Source organism: Rhinolophus sinicus, chromosome 13, assembly GCF_057876585.1.
Source record: "Rhinolophus sinicus isolate RSI-liver-muscle chromosome 13, RSI-T2T, whole genome shotgun sequence".
Lineage (NCBI taxonomy): Eukaryota > Metazoa > Chordata > Mammalia > Chiroptera > Rhinolophidae > Rhinolophus > Rhinolophus sinicus.
The window spans coordinates 1,173,045-1,189,873 of NC_142513.1; the positions used below are offsets into that span (position 1 = coordinate 1,173,045).

At 60.4% G+C, this 16,829-nt stretch overlaps 2 protein-coding genes across 2 annotated transcripts; one reads left to right on the forward strand and one right to left on the reverse strand.

The window, feature by feature from the left end:
* Positions 1–753: 753 nt before the first annotated feature.
* CABLES2 (Cdk5 and Abl enzyme substrate 2) lies at positions 754–12,849 on the forward strand. The gene is made up of 10 exons (XM_019753474.3): positions 754–1,211; positions 5,785–5,856; positions 5,949–6,041; positions 7,182–7,259; positions 7,889–7,997; positions 8,561–8,726; positions 9,112–9,215; positions 9,470–9,576; positions 10,327–10,531; positions 10,717–12,849. The coding sequence occupies exons 1-10, from the start codon at positions 790–792 to the stop codon at positions 10,855–10,857; spliced, it is 1,497 nt and encodes a 498-aa protein (XP_019609033.3). The 5' UTR covers positions 754–789; the 3' UTR covers positions 10,858–12,849.
* A 114-nt stretch (positions 12,850–12,963) lies between these two features.
* On the reverse strand, positions 12,964–14,180 carry RPS21 (ribosomal protein S21). The gene is made up of 6 exons (XM_019753475.3): positions 14,085–14,180; positions 13,909–13,971; positions 13,758–13,821; positions 13,528–13,599; positions 13,109–13,164; positions 12,964–13,027 (listed from the first exon to the last, which is right to left on the reverse strand). The coding sequence occupies exons 2-6, from the start codon at positions 13,956–13,958 to the stop codon at positions 13,018–13,020; spliced, it is 252 nt and encodes an 83-aa protein (XP_019609034.1). The 5' UTR covers positions 13,959–13,971; positions 14,085–14,180; the 3' UTR covers positions 12,964–13,017.
* Positions 14,181–16,829: the final 2,649 nt, after the last annotated feature.

The following is a 16,829-nucleotide window of genomic DNA, read 5'->3' on the forward strand; positions in this document are numbered from 1 at the left end:
ACCTGGGGTCGAAATCACTCGCCCCACTCGAAGGATAAGTAAGCCCACAGGCAGAGAGCTAGACAGAGCCGGCGAGTGGCACAGAGGTGGCTGCAGACACAGGTGGGGTCCTGGGGTCCAGAAGGCATCACCTGAGCATGAAGCCACTGCCTCTGAAGTCATGGGGACCCCGGTACAGAACAGGAAACAGGCGTAGGTCACTTGGCTGCTGAGGGAAGTACAGGACCCTGCCCGGGCTGAAGGCCCAGGACTGCCCCAACCTGCCTGCCGATCCCGGGCAGGTGCCTTCTCCCCTCAGACCCTGGTGTCCTCGTCAATGAGGGAGGCCAGGTAGCCCCGCTGGCCATTCCCGGGAGCCCTGAAAACTGAACGACCTCCCACACGGCAGGTGGCAGAGCTTCACCCCGCCCCACCCGCCCCCGCCCCCGCACAGACACTTCACCGCGAGGGGACGTGCACTGCAGCCTAAAGACTCAGGCTTGACGGACACTGACCAGGAACACCGCAGCCCAGCAAGAGCCCAGCTCCCGAAGCGCGCACTGAACCTGAGCCACCGCCGCCGCGCGGCTCCGGGACCACTGGGGCTTTTCAGACCCGCCTCTGAGACCCAGGGGAGCAGCCCTCGCGCCCGGCAACCCGCCCTCGGCGCCGCGCTGGCCAATGGGACGGCGCGATGGCGATATATTTGTATATGGGCGCGCCGCGGCCAATGAGCGGCGTGCGCGGGCGCGTGCGCGCATGCGGCGGCGGCGGTGGCGGCGGCGGGCCGCCCGCGGGCTCAGTCCGAGGATGGCCGCGGCCGCGGCGGGTGGAGCCCCGGGCCCGTCCCCCGGCCCTGCCGCCAGGGCCCCGCCGCCCGCCGGCCCCGGCCCCGGCGCCAGGGCCCCGCCGCAGACGCTGCGGAGGCGCGGGGACTCGCGGCGTCGCCAGGCCGCGCTCTTCTTCCTCAACAACATCTCCCTGGACGGGCGGCCCCCGAGCCTGGGCCCGGGATGCGAGAAGCCCCCGCCGCCGCCGCCGCCCGCCGAGGCCCGCGAGCCGCCCGCGCCGCCGCCGCCGCCGCCTCCGGGGCCCGCGCCAGCGCCCCCCTCCGGCCCGCCCGGCCTGCCGGTGCTCGCGGGCAGGACCTCGGCGCCCCAGGGCCTGTCCAGCCCCGCGCCCGCGCCCGCCGGCCTCGGCCTCAGCCTCAGCCTGGACGCACAGCGCCAGAGGTGAGTGGCGTCGGCGCGGGTGGCCCGGGCTGGGTCAGCGCAGAATGAGGGGCTGCAGGGATCCGGGTGGCCTGGGGGCCGGGGCCCCATCAGCACAGGACTTGGGATCAGGGGTGACCCTGCTCCCCTGTGAGCCCAGACACAGGGTTGAGATGCCCTGGGCCCCATCAGCCTAAGATGTCAGGGTCCGGTCGTCCCGGGCCTTGTCCACACCTTGGACATAGGTGTTGGGGTTGTCTCAGGTGGTGTCAGGTCCCCAGACACGGGTCATTGTCCCTTTAGTTCTGCCAGCCCTGAATCTGGGATCATGGTCCTCTCAACCTTGTCCATTGCTCGAACGTGCTTTGCAGGGTTTCCTCAGCCCTGGTCAGCCCCCAGACACAGTCCTCTGAGCGCTGGACACGCCCCCGCCCCCCCTACTTTTGTCAGTCCCCTGGGCACAGGGACTCCCAGATGTCCCTTCTACGTGCCCCTCTATTCACTGCAGTGGGTGACCCCTCCCATGTGGACCAGGGGGCTTCCCTGCACTGTGACATCGAGCCTGTCTTCTGCACCAGGCCAGGTCTCCCACCCCACTGTGTCCTGTGCTGCCCCCACCGCCGTTGTCCCCTCCTAGCTCTGCGTCCCTGGGCCAGTCACATCCCAGGTTGCAGTTAATCCTCGCCCTGATTCCACCTCGCAGAACTCCTCAGCCCATCCCAGAGCAGCCGCCAACCCTGAGCTCTGCCCCTCCCTGCCCACATAGCCCCTGGCAGCCACATACCCCACTTCCTTCTCTCAGAAGCAGAGCCGCAGCTTCCAGTTCCCTTGAATGCTGGTCCCCAGATGACCCTGCCGTGGTGGCCCCTTCCTCTGGACCTGCCCCACAGCCCTCACCCTGAGGAGTGACCAGTGTCTGGGCCTGGGAGCCTGGACTGGCCTCACCACAGTCCCTTCCCAGAGGCCACTGCTTGGCCTTTTGTCTGCAGGACAGAGCTGCTGGGCGGCTGGTGCTTTCTGAGGCAGGCCCTGGAGGTGTGCGGGGAGGGGCTGAGTGCAGAGCCCAGCGCAGGTGCCCCTGCCGTGCCTAGTGTGGGTGGGCCGAGGCCTCCAGATGGCCGCCATTCCCTGCAGTCCAGAGGTGGCTCTTCCTACCTGGAGGTCATCACGGCGGCACTGGTGGCGGTGCCTCAGCCCCCGGCCCTCAGGCAGGTCAGGGTGATGGGGTTCTTCTAAGGGTCTTTTGTTGGGAGGGTTGAGTCCATGGCCCTCCAGTTGCAGGTGTGGACACTGGGCAGACTGTATGTCATTTTAGGCTGTCGGTTCAGCAAACAGTTCGGAGCCCCTGTTGTGGGCCAGACCTGTGCACAAGACAGCAGCCTGGCCGTGGAGCCCTGCGGTGGGGGGGCGGGGGGGGCGGGTGCTTGTGGGAATGAGACCGCTGCCTGGAGCCCTGCATGTCCCTGGTGCTCTGAGGCCGCTGCCAGTTTCGGAGGAGGGTGTGTGGAGGGCCACGCTCGGGAGGACCCTGGGCCGGGATGGGCCATGGTGTGAGGCAGGTGGCCCTGGGTCTGCTGCAGACACCACTGTCCCCGTGCCCCTCCCCCTGCCTGGCCCGTGCAGGGAGCCCTCTCCGGCCTCCCTCCGGCTCGGCCTTCGAGTCCTTGGTCAGACGCCCTTCCTGGCGTCCAGTGCTGCAGCTGCCCTGCACAAGGTGTCCCTCCTTGGACGCTGCTGCCAAGCTCAGGGCCCTGCCCTTGTGTCCGGGGGTCACTGCCTCTCCCCTGTCAGGCGGCAGGCCCACGCAGGTCCCTGAGATGGAGACCGTCCTTTCTCTCTCAGCTCCAGGCCTAGACAGAGAGGGTCACTGCTGAGTGCGTGAGGGGTGGGTGGCCCAGCCAAGGCGGCTGCTGGCTACTGCTTTAGACTTCGAGGAGCTGTGGTTTTTTAAGGAATGGAGAGAATTCTGAGGTTCTCTTCCCAAAACCTATATCGTCAGTGTAGTCGTTTGACCCAGGCTCTGGGAACAGAGCTGGTTGAAATCCTAGCTCCACCGTTCAGTAGTTCTGTGACCTTGAGCAGGTGGCATGACTTCTCTGTGCCTCAGTTTGCTCCTCCATGCAGTGGGTTTGCTTTAAGCCTTATCTGCCTGAGGGGCTGTTGTGAGGTCAGACCAGTGTCCAGGGCTCAACGAGGGTGGCAATGGCCGGGCCTGGCAAACTGAGACCCTGATCACAACCAGGGTGCTCAGGGAGTGCTCACGGCTCAGTCCACGGTGGAGACTGTGTTTCACACTCAGGGTTCAGCCTGGAGTAGCTTTTTCTGCTAATAAGCCACTGAGCAAATCATTGGAATCCTGATTTGACCCCTGGAGCTTCTAACACAGTGTTGATTTTCATTTTAATACTGTTCACTTAACACGCATGAGCAAGCTGAGTTGCTGGGCTTCTCGAGCTGGGCCAGAAACGGGCTCTCAAGGGCACCCCCCACCCCCAGCGCCCACCAGGCTGCTGCACCCTCCTCCACGCCACGTTGGGGCTCCTCCCCTTTCCCCTGGGTGTGGGGCTGCATAACAAAGCCCACACTGGGCAGCTTCTAACAGCAGCTGGCTTTCCTCTGTTGTCTGATAGGTCAGGGTGTGGGCAAAGCCTTGTTCCCTCCAGGGGCCTCAGGGGAGGCTCCTTACTGCCTCTCCCAGCCCCTGGTGGCCCCAGGCGTCCCTTGGCTTGTGGCCGCATCACTCCCATCCCTGCCTCCGTGTTGACGCGGCTTCTCCTCTGTGGGTCTGTCTTCCTTGTGTTTTCTCCTCCTTATAAGGCCCCAGTCATTGGGTCCGGGCCCACCTTCATCACACCTGCAAAGGTCCTGTTTCCAGATATGCTCATAGTCACAGGTACCAGAGGGACCGTCAACGATATCTTTTTGGGGGACGCAGTTCAACCCGCAACGGCCCTCCTTAGTGTCCTCGGTGCTCCCTGAGGGGAGGGGAGCCAGGGATCCACTGTGAGGCCTGGGGTCACTGTGTCAGCAGACACCCCTGAGATTCTGGAGGGTTCTAGCAGGGACGGTTCTGAGAAAGGTCCTGAGATTTTAGCTGCCATCTTGGCCAGAAGCCAAGTGTTCCGGAAGCTGCCAAACACCTGTCCAATGAAACCAGTGTAGACGCAGCATCTGGCAATTTGTTGACAGCTCCGATTTGGGGGTTGCTTGCTCTCCAGTGGGAAAGTAGCTGGAGGTGGTCACCCAGGTTGGAGCCTGAAGGCGTGTTGCCCCATGGTGGCCCAGAGGCCTTCCTATGACCCAGGTTTGCCCCCAGATGTCACACATTGGGTCTTGTCAGGGGGCAGGCTGTGGGCCTCCCTGAGGGGTTGGCTGGAATTTGGGGGTTTTGCTTTGCCTGGCAGGGATATGGTGACATGGGGTACCCATTCATTCAACAAGTGTGTGCCGAGGGTCTGGGAGGTGCCAGCGCCATGCTTAGATGGGGGTGGTCCATGGGCTGGCCAGACAAGACCACTGCCTGCACTCCCCTGGCGTGAAGGGTGGAGAATCGTTGGTGCAAGAGCGGTCACTTCAGTGTCGGGGAGGAGGGGCACCCATTCTCAGGTGGTCTGACCCCACGTACAGCAGCCAGTCCATGGGCCTCTTGTTCCAGCTGGGTGGTCTCCAGACCTCAGGCAGGAGCTGGGTGTTTCTTCAGTTACAAAGTAAAGGAAGTTTTATCAGACACAGAAACAATGTCTAGTGAATACTGATTTCCCGTCTGGGAGCCCGTGGCATTCAGGATAGGAGCCCTGAGAAAGTGTAGGAGCAGCCGTGATGTCAGCTCACCTGACAGGGTTGCAGGGCGGTGTGAGGCAGTGGCAGGTCCCAGCTCCACCTCCCCAGCTCTGTAGCTCGGTTTCCCCACCTGTAAACTGAGAATAATAATACTTCCCACCTTGTAGAATTGTTGTGAGGATCGAGTTTACATATGAAACTTTTATAAGGAAGGAGAGAGAGAAAAAAAATGACAGGTGGAGGTCTGTGAAAGCAGCGGGGAGCAGATGTTAAGCACGTGATGGGGATAGCGCCGTGCCTGCAGTGACCTGGATGAAATGCGGGAGCAAGCTGGGCCGGGGGTGTGGGTGCTGCCTGGACTGCAGGGCACCTCTGTGGGGAGTGCTGCTGGCCCGAGCTGTGCGGATGAGGTCCCAGGGCTGCGAGAGCCTTTGGCCATCACCTGGGGTATTACCCGAGGAAATGAGGCTGAGAAAGCCACACGGGGCTGCTCTGTGACGCCTTTGAGCCCAGCCCCGTGGGGCAGGACAGATACCTCTCCAGGGATGGTCCCCACTTCCAGCTGGGCATCCTGTCGGGGCAGAGCCTGCCTCGTTACCCACCGTAGGGTCAGTACTCAGCCCAGGCCTCAGGATGCTGAGTGTCTGCCCTTGAGCGGGCAGTACCCCGGCCTGCAGAGGGCCCTGGGACCCCCTTCCCTGCGCCCTGCCCCCCGCTATCCTGGTTGGTCCTCAGGCTGCGGCGGGGCCCGTCCCTGACCCGTCTTGCATGCCTGCCGTCTGTGTCCTGAGGCCCTGTGGCGTCTCCCTTACAGAAGGCGGGTTGCCTCCCAGCGCTGCTCCCTCGAGTTCCTGGAAGACGCAGCGGGCTGTGCCTCGGTTCAAAGGTGAGGTTCCCACCCACTGCCCACTCAGAGCTCAAGGCCCTGAGAGCCTGAGAGCGTCCGGGAGGTATGAGTGACCCATCTTTCACCTGCAGAACCAAGCACATATCCGGGTCCCCCAGACACAAGGGCCTGAAGAAGACGCACTTCATTAAGAACATGCGGCAGTATGACACCAAGAACAGCAGGTACTGGCTGCAGCCACCAGCGTGGGGCTGCCCACTGTGGCCTCCCTCAAACCCGGTGGGGTGAGGTCCTGCCCTGGGGCCACAGGGAGGGAGGCACTCAGCCCCACAGCTCATCCACGTCCCCTTACAAACGGAACCTCCTCCCCATCACACTTGCCTGTCCCGAGTAACCGAGCGCCGGGGTCCACGGTGCCCCCCCCCCCCCGCCCTCCCCGGGATCCTGGGGACACCAGTCTGGAGTGGAAGTGCTAAGTGAGGGGACACTGGCAACACAGCAGACATAGCAACGGAACGCATCCAGGAGAAAAGGGCTTGGTTTGGGGAAGGCTTGGCTCCAACCCAAATCTGGCTGCAGAGTGGCAGCGGGTGCCTGGGCGCAGCCCTCAGAAGCTTGGTGTCTGCAGACATTCAGTGGGGGTGTTCCTGTCACCTCTCCCTCACCCCCCACCCTGCTGGCCCTGAGGTGTCTGAGCTCTTCACCCTGACCCAAGGGTCTCCACAGTGTTCCCTTCCCACTGGAGGCCCGTGCCAGGCACCCACCCTCCCCAGCAGTGGCCGTAGGTTGGACAGTCCCTGTCCCCCTGCATGACAGGCTGGGCCTGGTGCTGAGGAACAGGTCCTGGGCAGCCTGAGCACCCAGTCGTCCCAGCCAGAAGGGGGGGGCGTCCCACTGCTGTCCTCCCTGCTAGACTGGGGCCTGGCCGGGCACAACTGGTCCTAGAGGGGGAAAGGCTGTCCTTCCTGCCGCGTGCTCCCACGCCAGGGCACCTCAGAGGTCAGCTTGGCTCAGGACATAGACTGGGTCCTTTGGACACTATTAGGCCCCCGCCCCTCCCGGACTGCTGAGGAGGGGCACCCTGAACCAAACAGTCCTTGGGCACCTGCACCTGCCCCGTGTGTCCCCCAAAGCCTGGCCTCTCCTGGATGAGCCTCCCCTGTGCCCTGCCACGTGGGGCCAGGCGAGACCCTTCCTGTGCAGCAGTGTGTTCGTTACATGGCGGCCAGACCGACTGAGCCTTAGCCCTGGGCCTCCTGGCCCGAGAGTCCTCTGGACGCCTGGGCGGTTCCCCTCACCTGAGTCTAGGTGGGAAGGATTTCTCCCCGAGGAACACCCACCGTTCTCACCCTGCCTCCCCGCAGGATCGTGCTGATCTGCGCCAAGCGGTCCCTGTGTGCGGCCTTCTCAGTCCTGCCCTATGGGGAGGGCCTGCGGATCAGGTGAGTGGCCGGAGGCGGCGGCGTGGGCCGGGCTCCCCATGGGCTCTCAGCAGCCTCCCACCGTGCTCGGCACATCAGCTGCCACCAGATCCTCTCCGGAGCTCCGGATGCCCCTTCCTGCTTTTCCAGGAGGGGAGTGTTCGCACCCTGACTTTTGTTTAAGCCTAGATGGCGGTGCTGGGATGGTTCTATTCATGGGGACCCTGCTGTGCATCCTTCCAGTCCAGGCAACTGTGTCCTGCACGTAACCTGGGAAGGAGACAGCTGTCAGGGTGGGGATGGCACCATGCGACCTGGCACAAAACGTCAGTAGTGACCTCGGGGTGCGGGGACACACCTCTGGAGAGCGGACTAGAATCGAGGCTGCGGCCAGGGCTGCGGTCCACATCACTACCACCGGCACTTTAACAGGAAGTGCCTGGGACTAGGGAAGGAGCGAGACTGGACAGTCCTTCGCTGTGCCCCAGTAATGCTGTTCTCCCAGCGAGGGCGGCTGCGGCACGGGCGCTGTGTCTAGGCGGGCGTCACAGGTGCAGAGGTGGGCGACCTGTGACCCGAGGCTCTGCTCCCCGCCCACTGGAGGGGCAGCAGGAGGGCCCAGCAGCTTTCTCTCGTCCCATGTGTTGCAGTGACCTGAGGGTGGACAGCCAGAAACAGAGGCATCCATCTGGCGGCGTGTCCGTTTCTTCCGAGATGGTCTTTGAGTTGGAAGGCGTTGAGCTGGGAGCAGATGGAAAGGCAAGAGCTGATGCGGTGCCCAGGGTCAGGGCCTGTAGGCGGGTGGGTGCCGAGCTCATGTTTATGGAGAACATGAACGTGAAGTTGTGTTTCACCTGAACCTTCTAAAATGCAAGGAGTCCGTTGCAGGCCACACAGCTCTGTAAGAATGAGCCCAGAGCCTCGCCCAGCAGCTGGGGAGCAAGAAACAACCTGAGTTGCGAGGGGCACCCCCTCTGCCTTGCTGGTCAGAGGTCAGGGTTCAGAGGCAGGGAGGACATTCCTGTGCTGCAGATCCCTGCAGATTCCAGATAAGGGGTGGCGGGGTGATGTTCTGGAATGTTCTTAGTACTGAGAACACTAACGTGGAGTGAGCAGTGTCCAGCTCTGAGCCCCCCGGGAGCATTAGCCCTTAGTGGCCTGAGCTGCCACAGCTCCTTCGTTATCCGTGTAGGGAGCGTTTGTGTGGGGGCCTTCCCGCTAAAGGAAGCGGGAGAGCAGAGCTTGTTTTGACCTCTGGTCTTGGGACAGGGCTGTGGGGCCTGGAATGAGCAGGACTGACCCTGATGCACTTGCCTTTGCAGGTCGTATCTTATGCCAAGTTCCTGTACCCTACCAACGCCCTGGTCGCACACAAGACAGAAGGCCACGGCCTGCCACCCCAGCCCCGGCCCAGCGTCCCCCGGGCTCTCCCGGGGTCAAGATACAAACCTGCTGCCCCCAAGTCAGTGCCAGCCAGCACAGAACTAGGTACCCTAACCGGCGCAAGGGTGTGTGGCCACGCCAGCCCTGCCTGGGACCCCAAGTGGCAGCAATGAGTCACATTCGAGCCCACAGTCCTCAGTCCAGACAGAGCTGGGTTTGGGGTGTGGGGTTAGGGTGCGGCCTCTCGGGAGAGAGGAGACGCCCAAGTCGACGCCTGAGCCAGGCAGTGGCAAGAAGCCGTGCACAGGCAGCTCCAGGGTGGGGGTGGGGCAGGGCATCTGTCCTTGTCAGGACATGCTTCCCTTCCATGGCCTGGAGCCCCTCCCGGACTCCAGGAGCATCGCTGCCCCCAGGGCAGTAGGCATGTTCTGCCCAGGCTTGGGTGGGTGACAGCTGGGAACCAGCGCTCAGGGCTCCCTTCTGCTTGCAGGGAGCGAGGTGGGGGACACCCTGGAGTACAACCCCAACCTTCTGGACGACCCACAGTGGCCCTGCGGCAAGCACAAGCGGGTCCTCATCTTCGCATCCTACATGGTACATGAGCGCCCCCACCCACTTGCCTCCACCCCGAGACACCGGCAGCTGCGTGGCAGGGCCAGGCAGCAAGGCACTGAGCAGTGCTGGTCACCCCCTAGGACAGCCCTTGCCACTGCCTGCACCCCGGTTCTGGTGCCCTCTGTCCTGAGGAGTGTTGTTCTCACAGGCTTGGTGCCTTTGCACTTGCAGGCCAGGCGCTAGGCCCCCATGGCTGCACGGGGCCTCCTCACCTGCCTCCCTCTGTGTTGCAGACCACGGTGATAGAGTACGTGAAGCCCTCTGACCTCAAGAAGGACATGAATGAGACCTTCCGGGAGAAGTTCCCACACATCAGGCTGACGCTGAGCAAAATCAGGAGGTAGGGAGGGCTGAGGCCACGTCCCTGGGCCCTACCACCAGCGCCACCATGGGGCCTTACTGAGACCTCGTGATATATTTCATCCTGTGAGGGCTGTGGGCCTCTCCTCCCGTGTCCTGTGGATCCCTAAGCTTAATAAATTCAGGTGGGCCTATCCCCCCCACCCTCTGACCACGCCAGTCACACACACACACACACACGTCTCCTCTAGCCAGGTCACTGAGCCCTCACTGGTGCCCATGACAGCCCATGAGCAAGCACTGCCATTGTCCCCATTCTGAAGACGAACTCATGGTTAAGACGGCTTGTACACAGCCCCACAGCGAGCAAGTGGTGGAACTGATGGCCCAGGCGGTGCTCCCAGTCCCTGCCCTTCGCTGGGGTCCTGGCTGGCTACCAATTCCTATAGCACCGCCACCCCACAGCTCCAACAGCTCTACTGGTGGTCCAGGTGCCACCTCAGCACCTGTGCACTTGTGTCCAGCAGGGGCTCTGTCCTCTGTGGTGTCCCCTTGAGGCTGTGTGGACCACCTGGTACAGTTGGGAGGTGCCACAGGGCCTCCCAAGCCAAGGGGTGAATGGAGCCCAAGGCCAGCCTGCTGCCTGCCCACCAAGCTGTGGGCCTTGGCGCTGGGTTGCAGCCACCTGAAGGGAACAGCACGTTCTAACCACCCAAAGGCAGATCCTGTAGCAGGCAAAGGGTGGCTGTCCCTCGGCCCCACGAGCACCTGCTCCCGTGTAAACCCACAGTTTAAAACGGGAGATGCGGAACCTCTCTGAGGAGTGCAGCCTGGAGCCCGTGACCGTGTCCATGGCCTACGTGTACTTCGAGAAGCTCGTCCTGCAGGGGAAGCTCAACAAGCAGAACCGCAAGCTGTGCGCAGGCGCGTGCGTGCTGCTTGCCGCCAAGATCAGCAGTGACCTCCGCAAGAACGAAGTGAAGCAGCTCATTGATGTGAGTGTGCGTGCCTGCCCGGCCAGCACCTGTAAGCTCCCTATGCCCGGCCCCGCTCTTGGGGTGGGTGGTCACCGCGCACGGGTTAACCTGGAGTGGGGCCTGACGCCCACGCCCAGACCTGCTCACCTACATGGGAACCAGAGCAGGAACCCCACTTAACCCTTCTCTCTCTTTCAACACAGAAGCTAGAAGAACGGTTTCGATTCAACAGACGGGATCTAATTGGGTTTGAGTTCACAGTACTGGTGGCCTTGGAACTTGCTCTCTATCTCCCCGAGAACCAGGTGTTACCTCATTACAGACGCCTCACCCAGCAGTTCTAGCCCAGGCCGGCTGCGCAGACCAGCCCTGGCGCTCCAAGCCCTCGCTGCTTGCTCTGCACCCACATTTGTGGGCCCAAGGCACTGTCCCAGGCACCATCTTCTTCATTCCAAAGCCCTACGTCACATGGTATTCCTGAGAGTATTCCTGCGCTCGTGCTGGACAGTGTGGGGTTGTTGCTGTCTTGGTCCACGTGCCTGATTGCTCTGACAACCCCACCCTTGACTCATGTCGCAGGCATCCTGACTTCACGGCATCTGATCCTTGGCGTTGCCGTGCCTTCCAGAAACTGGTGTAGCCACTGCACTAGTGTCGCGGTGGCGATCTGGGTTTCCAGATGCTCTGAACACACTGAAATTGCTGAAGTTAACATACGGAAGCATTAATCGTGGCTATTTCTGGTGTGTGGATGTGGAAACCTATGGCACACACCCGCACTCCGCCCTGCAAAGCCGGTGGGCTGGCCACGCCCCTCCCCACACCAAGTTGTGGCAACACGTTATGCCAACAAGAGCAGACTCCTGGTTTGTGTCGCTGTTTTTACTCTTGGACCTGCTCTTCCAAGCATCGTGTCACTGTGAAATCCTGAAGCCTGAGTGTCATGCACCCCACGTGGGGACCGCCCTTCCCCCACCAGGAAAACCCCACGGGTTCACGACACTCTGGACCTTTAGGTGACTGCATTGCTGGCTCTTGACCTTCCTAAGCAATACAGTGATGGACATAAGCAGCAGATTGTCATTTGGGATGCTGCTGTGGTTTTTTTTTTAAGGGAACAAAAACTGGTTAAGTGACGTGCGCTGAAGCTGCCTTGAAACTACACTTGATTCTCAAGCGGGGAGATGAGCACTTCACAGCCCCTGCACCCATGGTACCACCTCTGTGAGAGGGTCACATCAATGCTTTTTCTTCTGAGGCAGGAAGTAGAAGCTGGCTGCTGCAGCCTGTCCCACTAAGCAGACCCCAAGGGGTGGTGGTTGTCGCTTCTGTGGATGTCTGTACCCAACGCGATCAGCTTTTCCTAGGTTTGTGTTCTCGCATGAATGCTATCTTGTCCAGTTCTCTAGTTTGCTGCCCCCAAAACACCTAAGAACCAAGGACTGGTGTGTCAGCTGGTCTGAAAAATGCCCGTTGGCTGGGCCATTAAGCTGCTTCCTTACTGTGCTGTATATAACCTTGTCACTGGAGGGGCCCTGGGACAGCCCCCACCTGTGTCCTCTCCCTGTGGACTGGTGCTTTTGCCGGGAGAAGAGGCCAGTTCTCAGCACGTGACCACCAGCAACTCAGCCTAGACCCCAGCAGAGGTGCATGTGTTGTTCCTTCTTCCTCAGCCACTCAGCTGGGCTAAGGGAGGCTGCAGGGCAGGATGGACGAAGCCCAAGTCCATATCACAACCTTATTGCGGAGTGCCTCCCTCTCCTTTCAAAGATAGCTCCCTAAACCCAACATGCACGCAAGATGGAGTGGAGGATGGAAGCTGCTCGGCCCCAGGCAACTTTCTTCTGGAAAACCTGTCCTGCCACCATAGCATCTCAAGGATACTTCCGTTTCAAGCACTGACGGGACTGCCTTTCAAAACATTGTATGTCCTGGTTTACAACTTAGCCTCGAGGGACCCGTCTCCTTGGGAATTTCTTTACTGATATTACAACAGCTGGTAAATACAATAATTTAAGTTTGCGTGTTTATGTAGTGAGATTTAGTCGTTTACCAAAGTCATGTGTCCTTTATAGTAATGTTGTCAACGAGCTGCCCATGTGGGACTCCAGTCACCACAGCAAAGCCAGCCCTTAAGCCAAACTAAGGCCTGAACCGTCATCCTCTGGAATAAGCCCAGACATCTGACGGGTGTCCAAGGGCCTGGTGCCACTCCCTCAGAAGCCCCCGCCCCAAGCAGCATTTGTGAGTTTTAAATGTGCATTAAGCAACTATCAGACCTCAGTGCCGAGATGTTTGTATTTGTGCTTTGAAGTAAAATTTGGTTTTGCAGCATATTTCACAGGTTGTCTTTCAGGTGCCCTGCCCCTCGTCAAACATTCACAGCCAAATGTCAGCCCTGACCCTCCAGAGCCCCGTGTTCCTACTAGCACAGAATAAACCAACACAGCTGGGTTTTCACTATTTATTTATGACAAACACTCCGCATCTGTGATCCTCTCCAGTCAGAAGTTCCTAAACAGAAGGAGTAGCAGTGTTAACGCTTCGTCTCTGGAGAAGCCCCGAGCCTCTGTGCCCAAATGCGAGCCCTCTTACTTTGAGACGATGCCGTCCGCCTTAGCCAGTCGGAGGATGGAGTCATCTGACTCGCCCTAGGAAAACGCACACTGCGACTATGCCCCGCTCCCAGGCTGGCAGGTCTGCCAGGGACTGTACTGCCCGACCACGCCGCCACCCCGGCGGAACAAACGGGAGACGGCACTTGGGGGGCGCACTCTCCTCGTCCCATGGCCTCACGCCTGACCTGCCAGGCGCAGGGTGGCAAAGGCACAGCAGGCTGCCTCAGAGGGGTCCTGCTGGGCCTTCACGCCCCCCTTCCACCCCGGGAGGGGCCAACAGCCAGCAAAACCCGGCCAGGCTCACATCTGTGCCGCCGACCAACGGACTCAGGCCCGAGAAGGCAGGAAACCGCCCCCCGCTCACCGGCTCCCGGTGCGCCCAGCCCGGGGACTCACCATCCTGCGGATGGCCCCGCAGATAGCGTAGGTTTTAAACTGGCCGTTGAACCTGCCTGTCACCTTGTCAACCTGTTAAACGGAAACGACGGTCACAAGACGCGCACTCACACGCCTTTGGCTCTGAGACGGGGGGTTGGGAGTCGTCAGCGCCAGGCCGGCCTAGACCCCGCTCCCTCCACTTCGGGGGCTTCCGACCCGGGCACCGGCCGTCCCGCTGGCGGGCTCACCTCGGCCACGTTCATCTGGATGGACGCGTGGTCCTTGGCGCCGATGATGCGGTTGCTGGCGGAGCTGTGGGGAGAGCGCAGTGAGCGGGGAGGGGGCCGGCGAAGGGACGGGCGCGCCGGGACGATGGGCAGGCGAGGGGGCCACGCTCACCATTTCCGCGGCACGTACAGGTCCACGAACTCGCCGGCGTCGTTCTGCATGTCGAGGACGAACCTGCGAGACCCCGCGCGACGCCGTGAGGACGGGCGGTGTCCCCGGCCCCGCGCACCCGGTCCCCGCGCCCGCCCGGAACCCCTGAAGAGCCGGCGCCCGGCCGCGTGGCCTACCTGACGCCGCCAAGACGAGTGCGGGAGCGGAAAGGAAGCGCCGCGTCCCCCGGCAGCACTATTGGCGGGCGGGGCGGGGCCTCGGCGAGCGCTTCCGGGTCGCGGCGAGTCTGCGCAGAGCCCGCTTGGCCGCCCTGCAACTTCCGCTTCCGGCGGGCGGTTGGGGGCGGAGCGTCGGGCGGCGAGGTGGTGGCCGCGGCCCGGTAGGGGGTGGCCGTGAGGCACTGCGGGCGGCGCGGGCTCGCGAGGGCGCGGGGGGCGGCGGCCGCGGCCGCTCCAGCGTGAAGCCCGGGCCCGCTCGCCCCTGAGCCTGCGCCGTGCTGCCCGCCAGCTGAAGCCCCCGCCGCGCGAGTGGCACAGCGGTGTCGGCGGCCTGGCGGGCAGCAGACCCCGGCGCCGCGACTCGGCTCCCACCCGGTGCTCCGCGTCGGGAGGGCGGCACCGCGCGAACGCGCAGCCTGCGGAAGAGCAGTGCCCTGGGCGTTCGTCGAAATGTCAGAGCACAGACCCTGTGGCGGGAACGGGCCCGGAGGAAAAAGCCGAAGATGCTCACGAGAGGGTGTCGGTGATGAGAGCAGACGGAGGAGCGCCAAGCCCCAAGCGAGGGCAGGAGGGAGCAGCAGGGCTCGTGTTGGGTCCTCCCGGGCCGGGAAGCCGAGGCCTGAGGCGCAAAGAACCGGGCTGAGCCTAATGCAGAACCAGCGCAAGCCCGAGGCCCTGCGCGCACCCCCGCCCCCTCCCTCCCGAGCACTGCTGTCCTCCCTCCTTTCCCTGTCGCTCCGCTCCATTCCCCAGAGCGGTGGTGATGGAGAAGGGCTTGTGCCAGGCCCATTCCTGGTGCCAAGATTGATCGAGAAACAAAACAGAAAAGCCCCAGACTGCAGAGCTGACTTCCGAGTCCCCTGTGAGTGCAGCCCCTTAGCTCAAATGTCTGCTTGGGAACAGAAGGCCCCTTGAGGACGAGCTGAGACCCTGTACATCCTGCCCCCTGTAGGGGCTGCCCCTTTGCCTGGCACACCCTCCTCCTCTGGCGCGGCTCCCACATCACTTCCCCAACCCAAGTCTGTACAGTTAAGGCTCTCCCTGGGCTGTGCTTGCTCACCTGTGGGATGCACATAGTAGGTGCACAAAGCCAACTAATACGTAAATGATCCTGGCCAGCCTGGCCTCAGCCCCCTGTTTGAGTCACTGCCAACTTCATCATGGCTCTGGGAGGATTTAACAGCTGGGCCTGGTTGGAGCTGAGGCTGCAAATCTCATACCTAGAAACCATGTTTGTGTGGGCAGTGTGTCTGCTGTTGCCTCCACTGGGCTCCAGCAGCTGGGCATCAGGAGTGAGGTCACTGAGACCAGCACTTCCAGGAAGGTCATTCAGTTCGTGTAGGCCCTGGGAGGTGCGTGCCGAGCTCCCCCAGCACGTGCACGGCCATGACGTGGACAAAACATGATGCATGTTTCTGCCTGCCAGCATCTGCATGTGGGTGACCCTGCTGGTCCTGGAGGTCACGAGAGTCCCTCTGTAACTGGAAGGCAGGAGACAGAGGCAGCTCGAGTAACCAGAGCACCAGAAAGGAGAGAGTGGCAGGGAGAGGTCTGTTCAGCGGAATAGAGAGCCCTCATGCAGATGGTCAAATGATTTTTGACAAGCGTGCTATGACCATTCAGTGGAGATAAGGACAATCTTTTCAACACATGGTGCAGGAAAATTGGACATCCACACGCCAAAGAATGAAGCTGGACCCTTACCACACACCATATACAAAAACGAACTCAAAATGGGTCAAGGACCTAAATGTAAGACCTAAAACTTACATGCTACTTACAGGGCACAAGCTTCACGACATTGGATTTAGCAGTGACTTCTTAAATATATCACCAAGGGCACAGGTAACAGCAACAAAAAAGACAATTGGACTTGAACATTTTTAAATTGGTGCATCAAAAAACACTATCGACAGGGTAAGAAGGCAACCCACAGGATGGGAGAGAATATTTGCAAATCATACATCTGATGAATTAATATCTAGAATATATAGAGAACTAAAACTAAACAATAAAAAAACAAACAACCTGATTCAAAAATAAGCAAAAAACTCCAATAGAAATTTTTCCAAAGGGATAAATGAATGGCCAATAAATATGTTGAAAGATGCTAACATCACTAATCCAGGAAACGCAAATCAAAACTATAATGAGAGATCACTCACACCCATTAGGATGGATACTATAAAAAAAGAAAAATAACAAATGTTGGCGAGGATGAGAGAAATCAGAACCTTTATGAACTGTTGGTAGGAATGTAAAATATACAGCCGCTGTGGAAAACAGTATGGGAATTCCTTTAAAAATTAAAAATAGAATTACCACATGACCCAGCAGTTCCACCTCTCTGTATGTACCCAAAGGAGTTGAAAGGGGGTCTCGAAGAGATTTCTCTCCACCCATGTTCCCAGCAGCAGGATTCACAGTAGCTAAAGTTGGAAGCAACCCGCATGTCCATGGAGAGAGGAATGGATAAACAAAATGTGGTAAGTACATAAAATGGAATATTACTAAGCCTGAAAAAGGAAGAAAATTGTGGCTCATGAATATGGATGGACCTTGAGGACGTGCTAAGTGAAATAAGCCAGTCACAAGGAGACACTGATTCCACTTATGTGAGGCACTTAGACTATTCAAAATCAGAGAGTAGAAGGGTGGGTGCCAGTGTCTGGGGGAGCAGGAACGGGGAGTTGGTGTTTAATG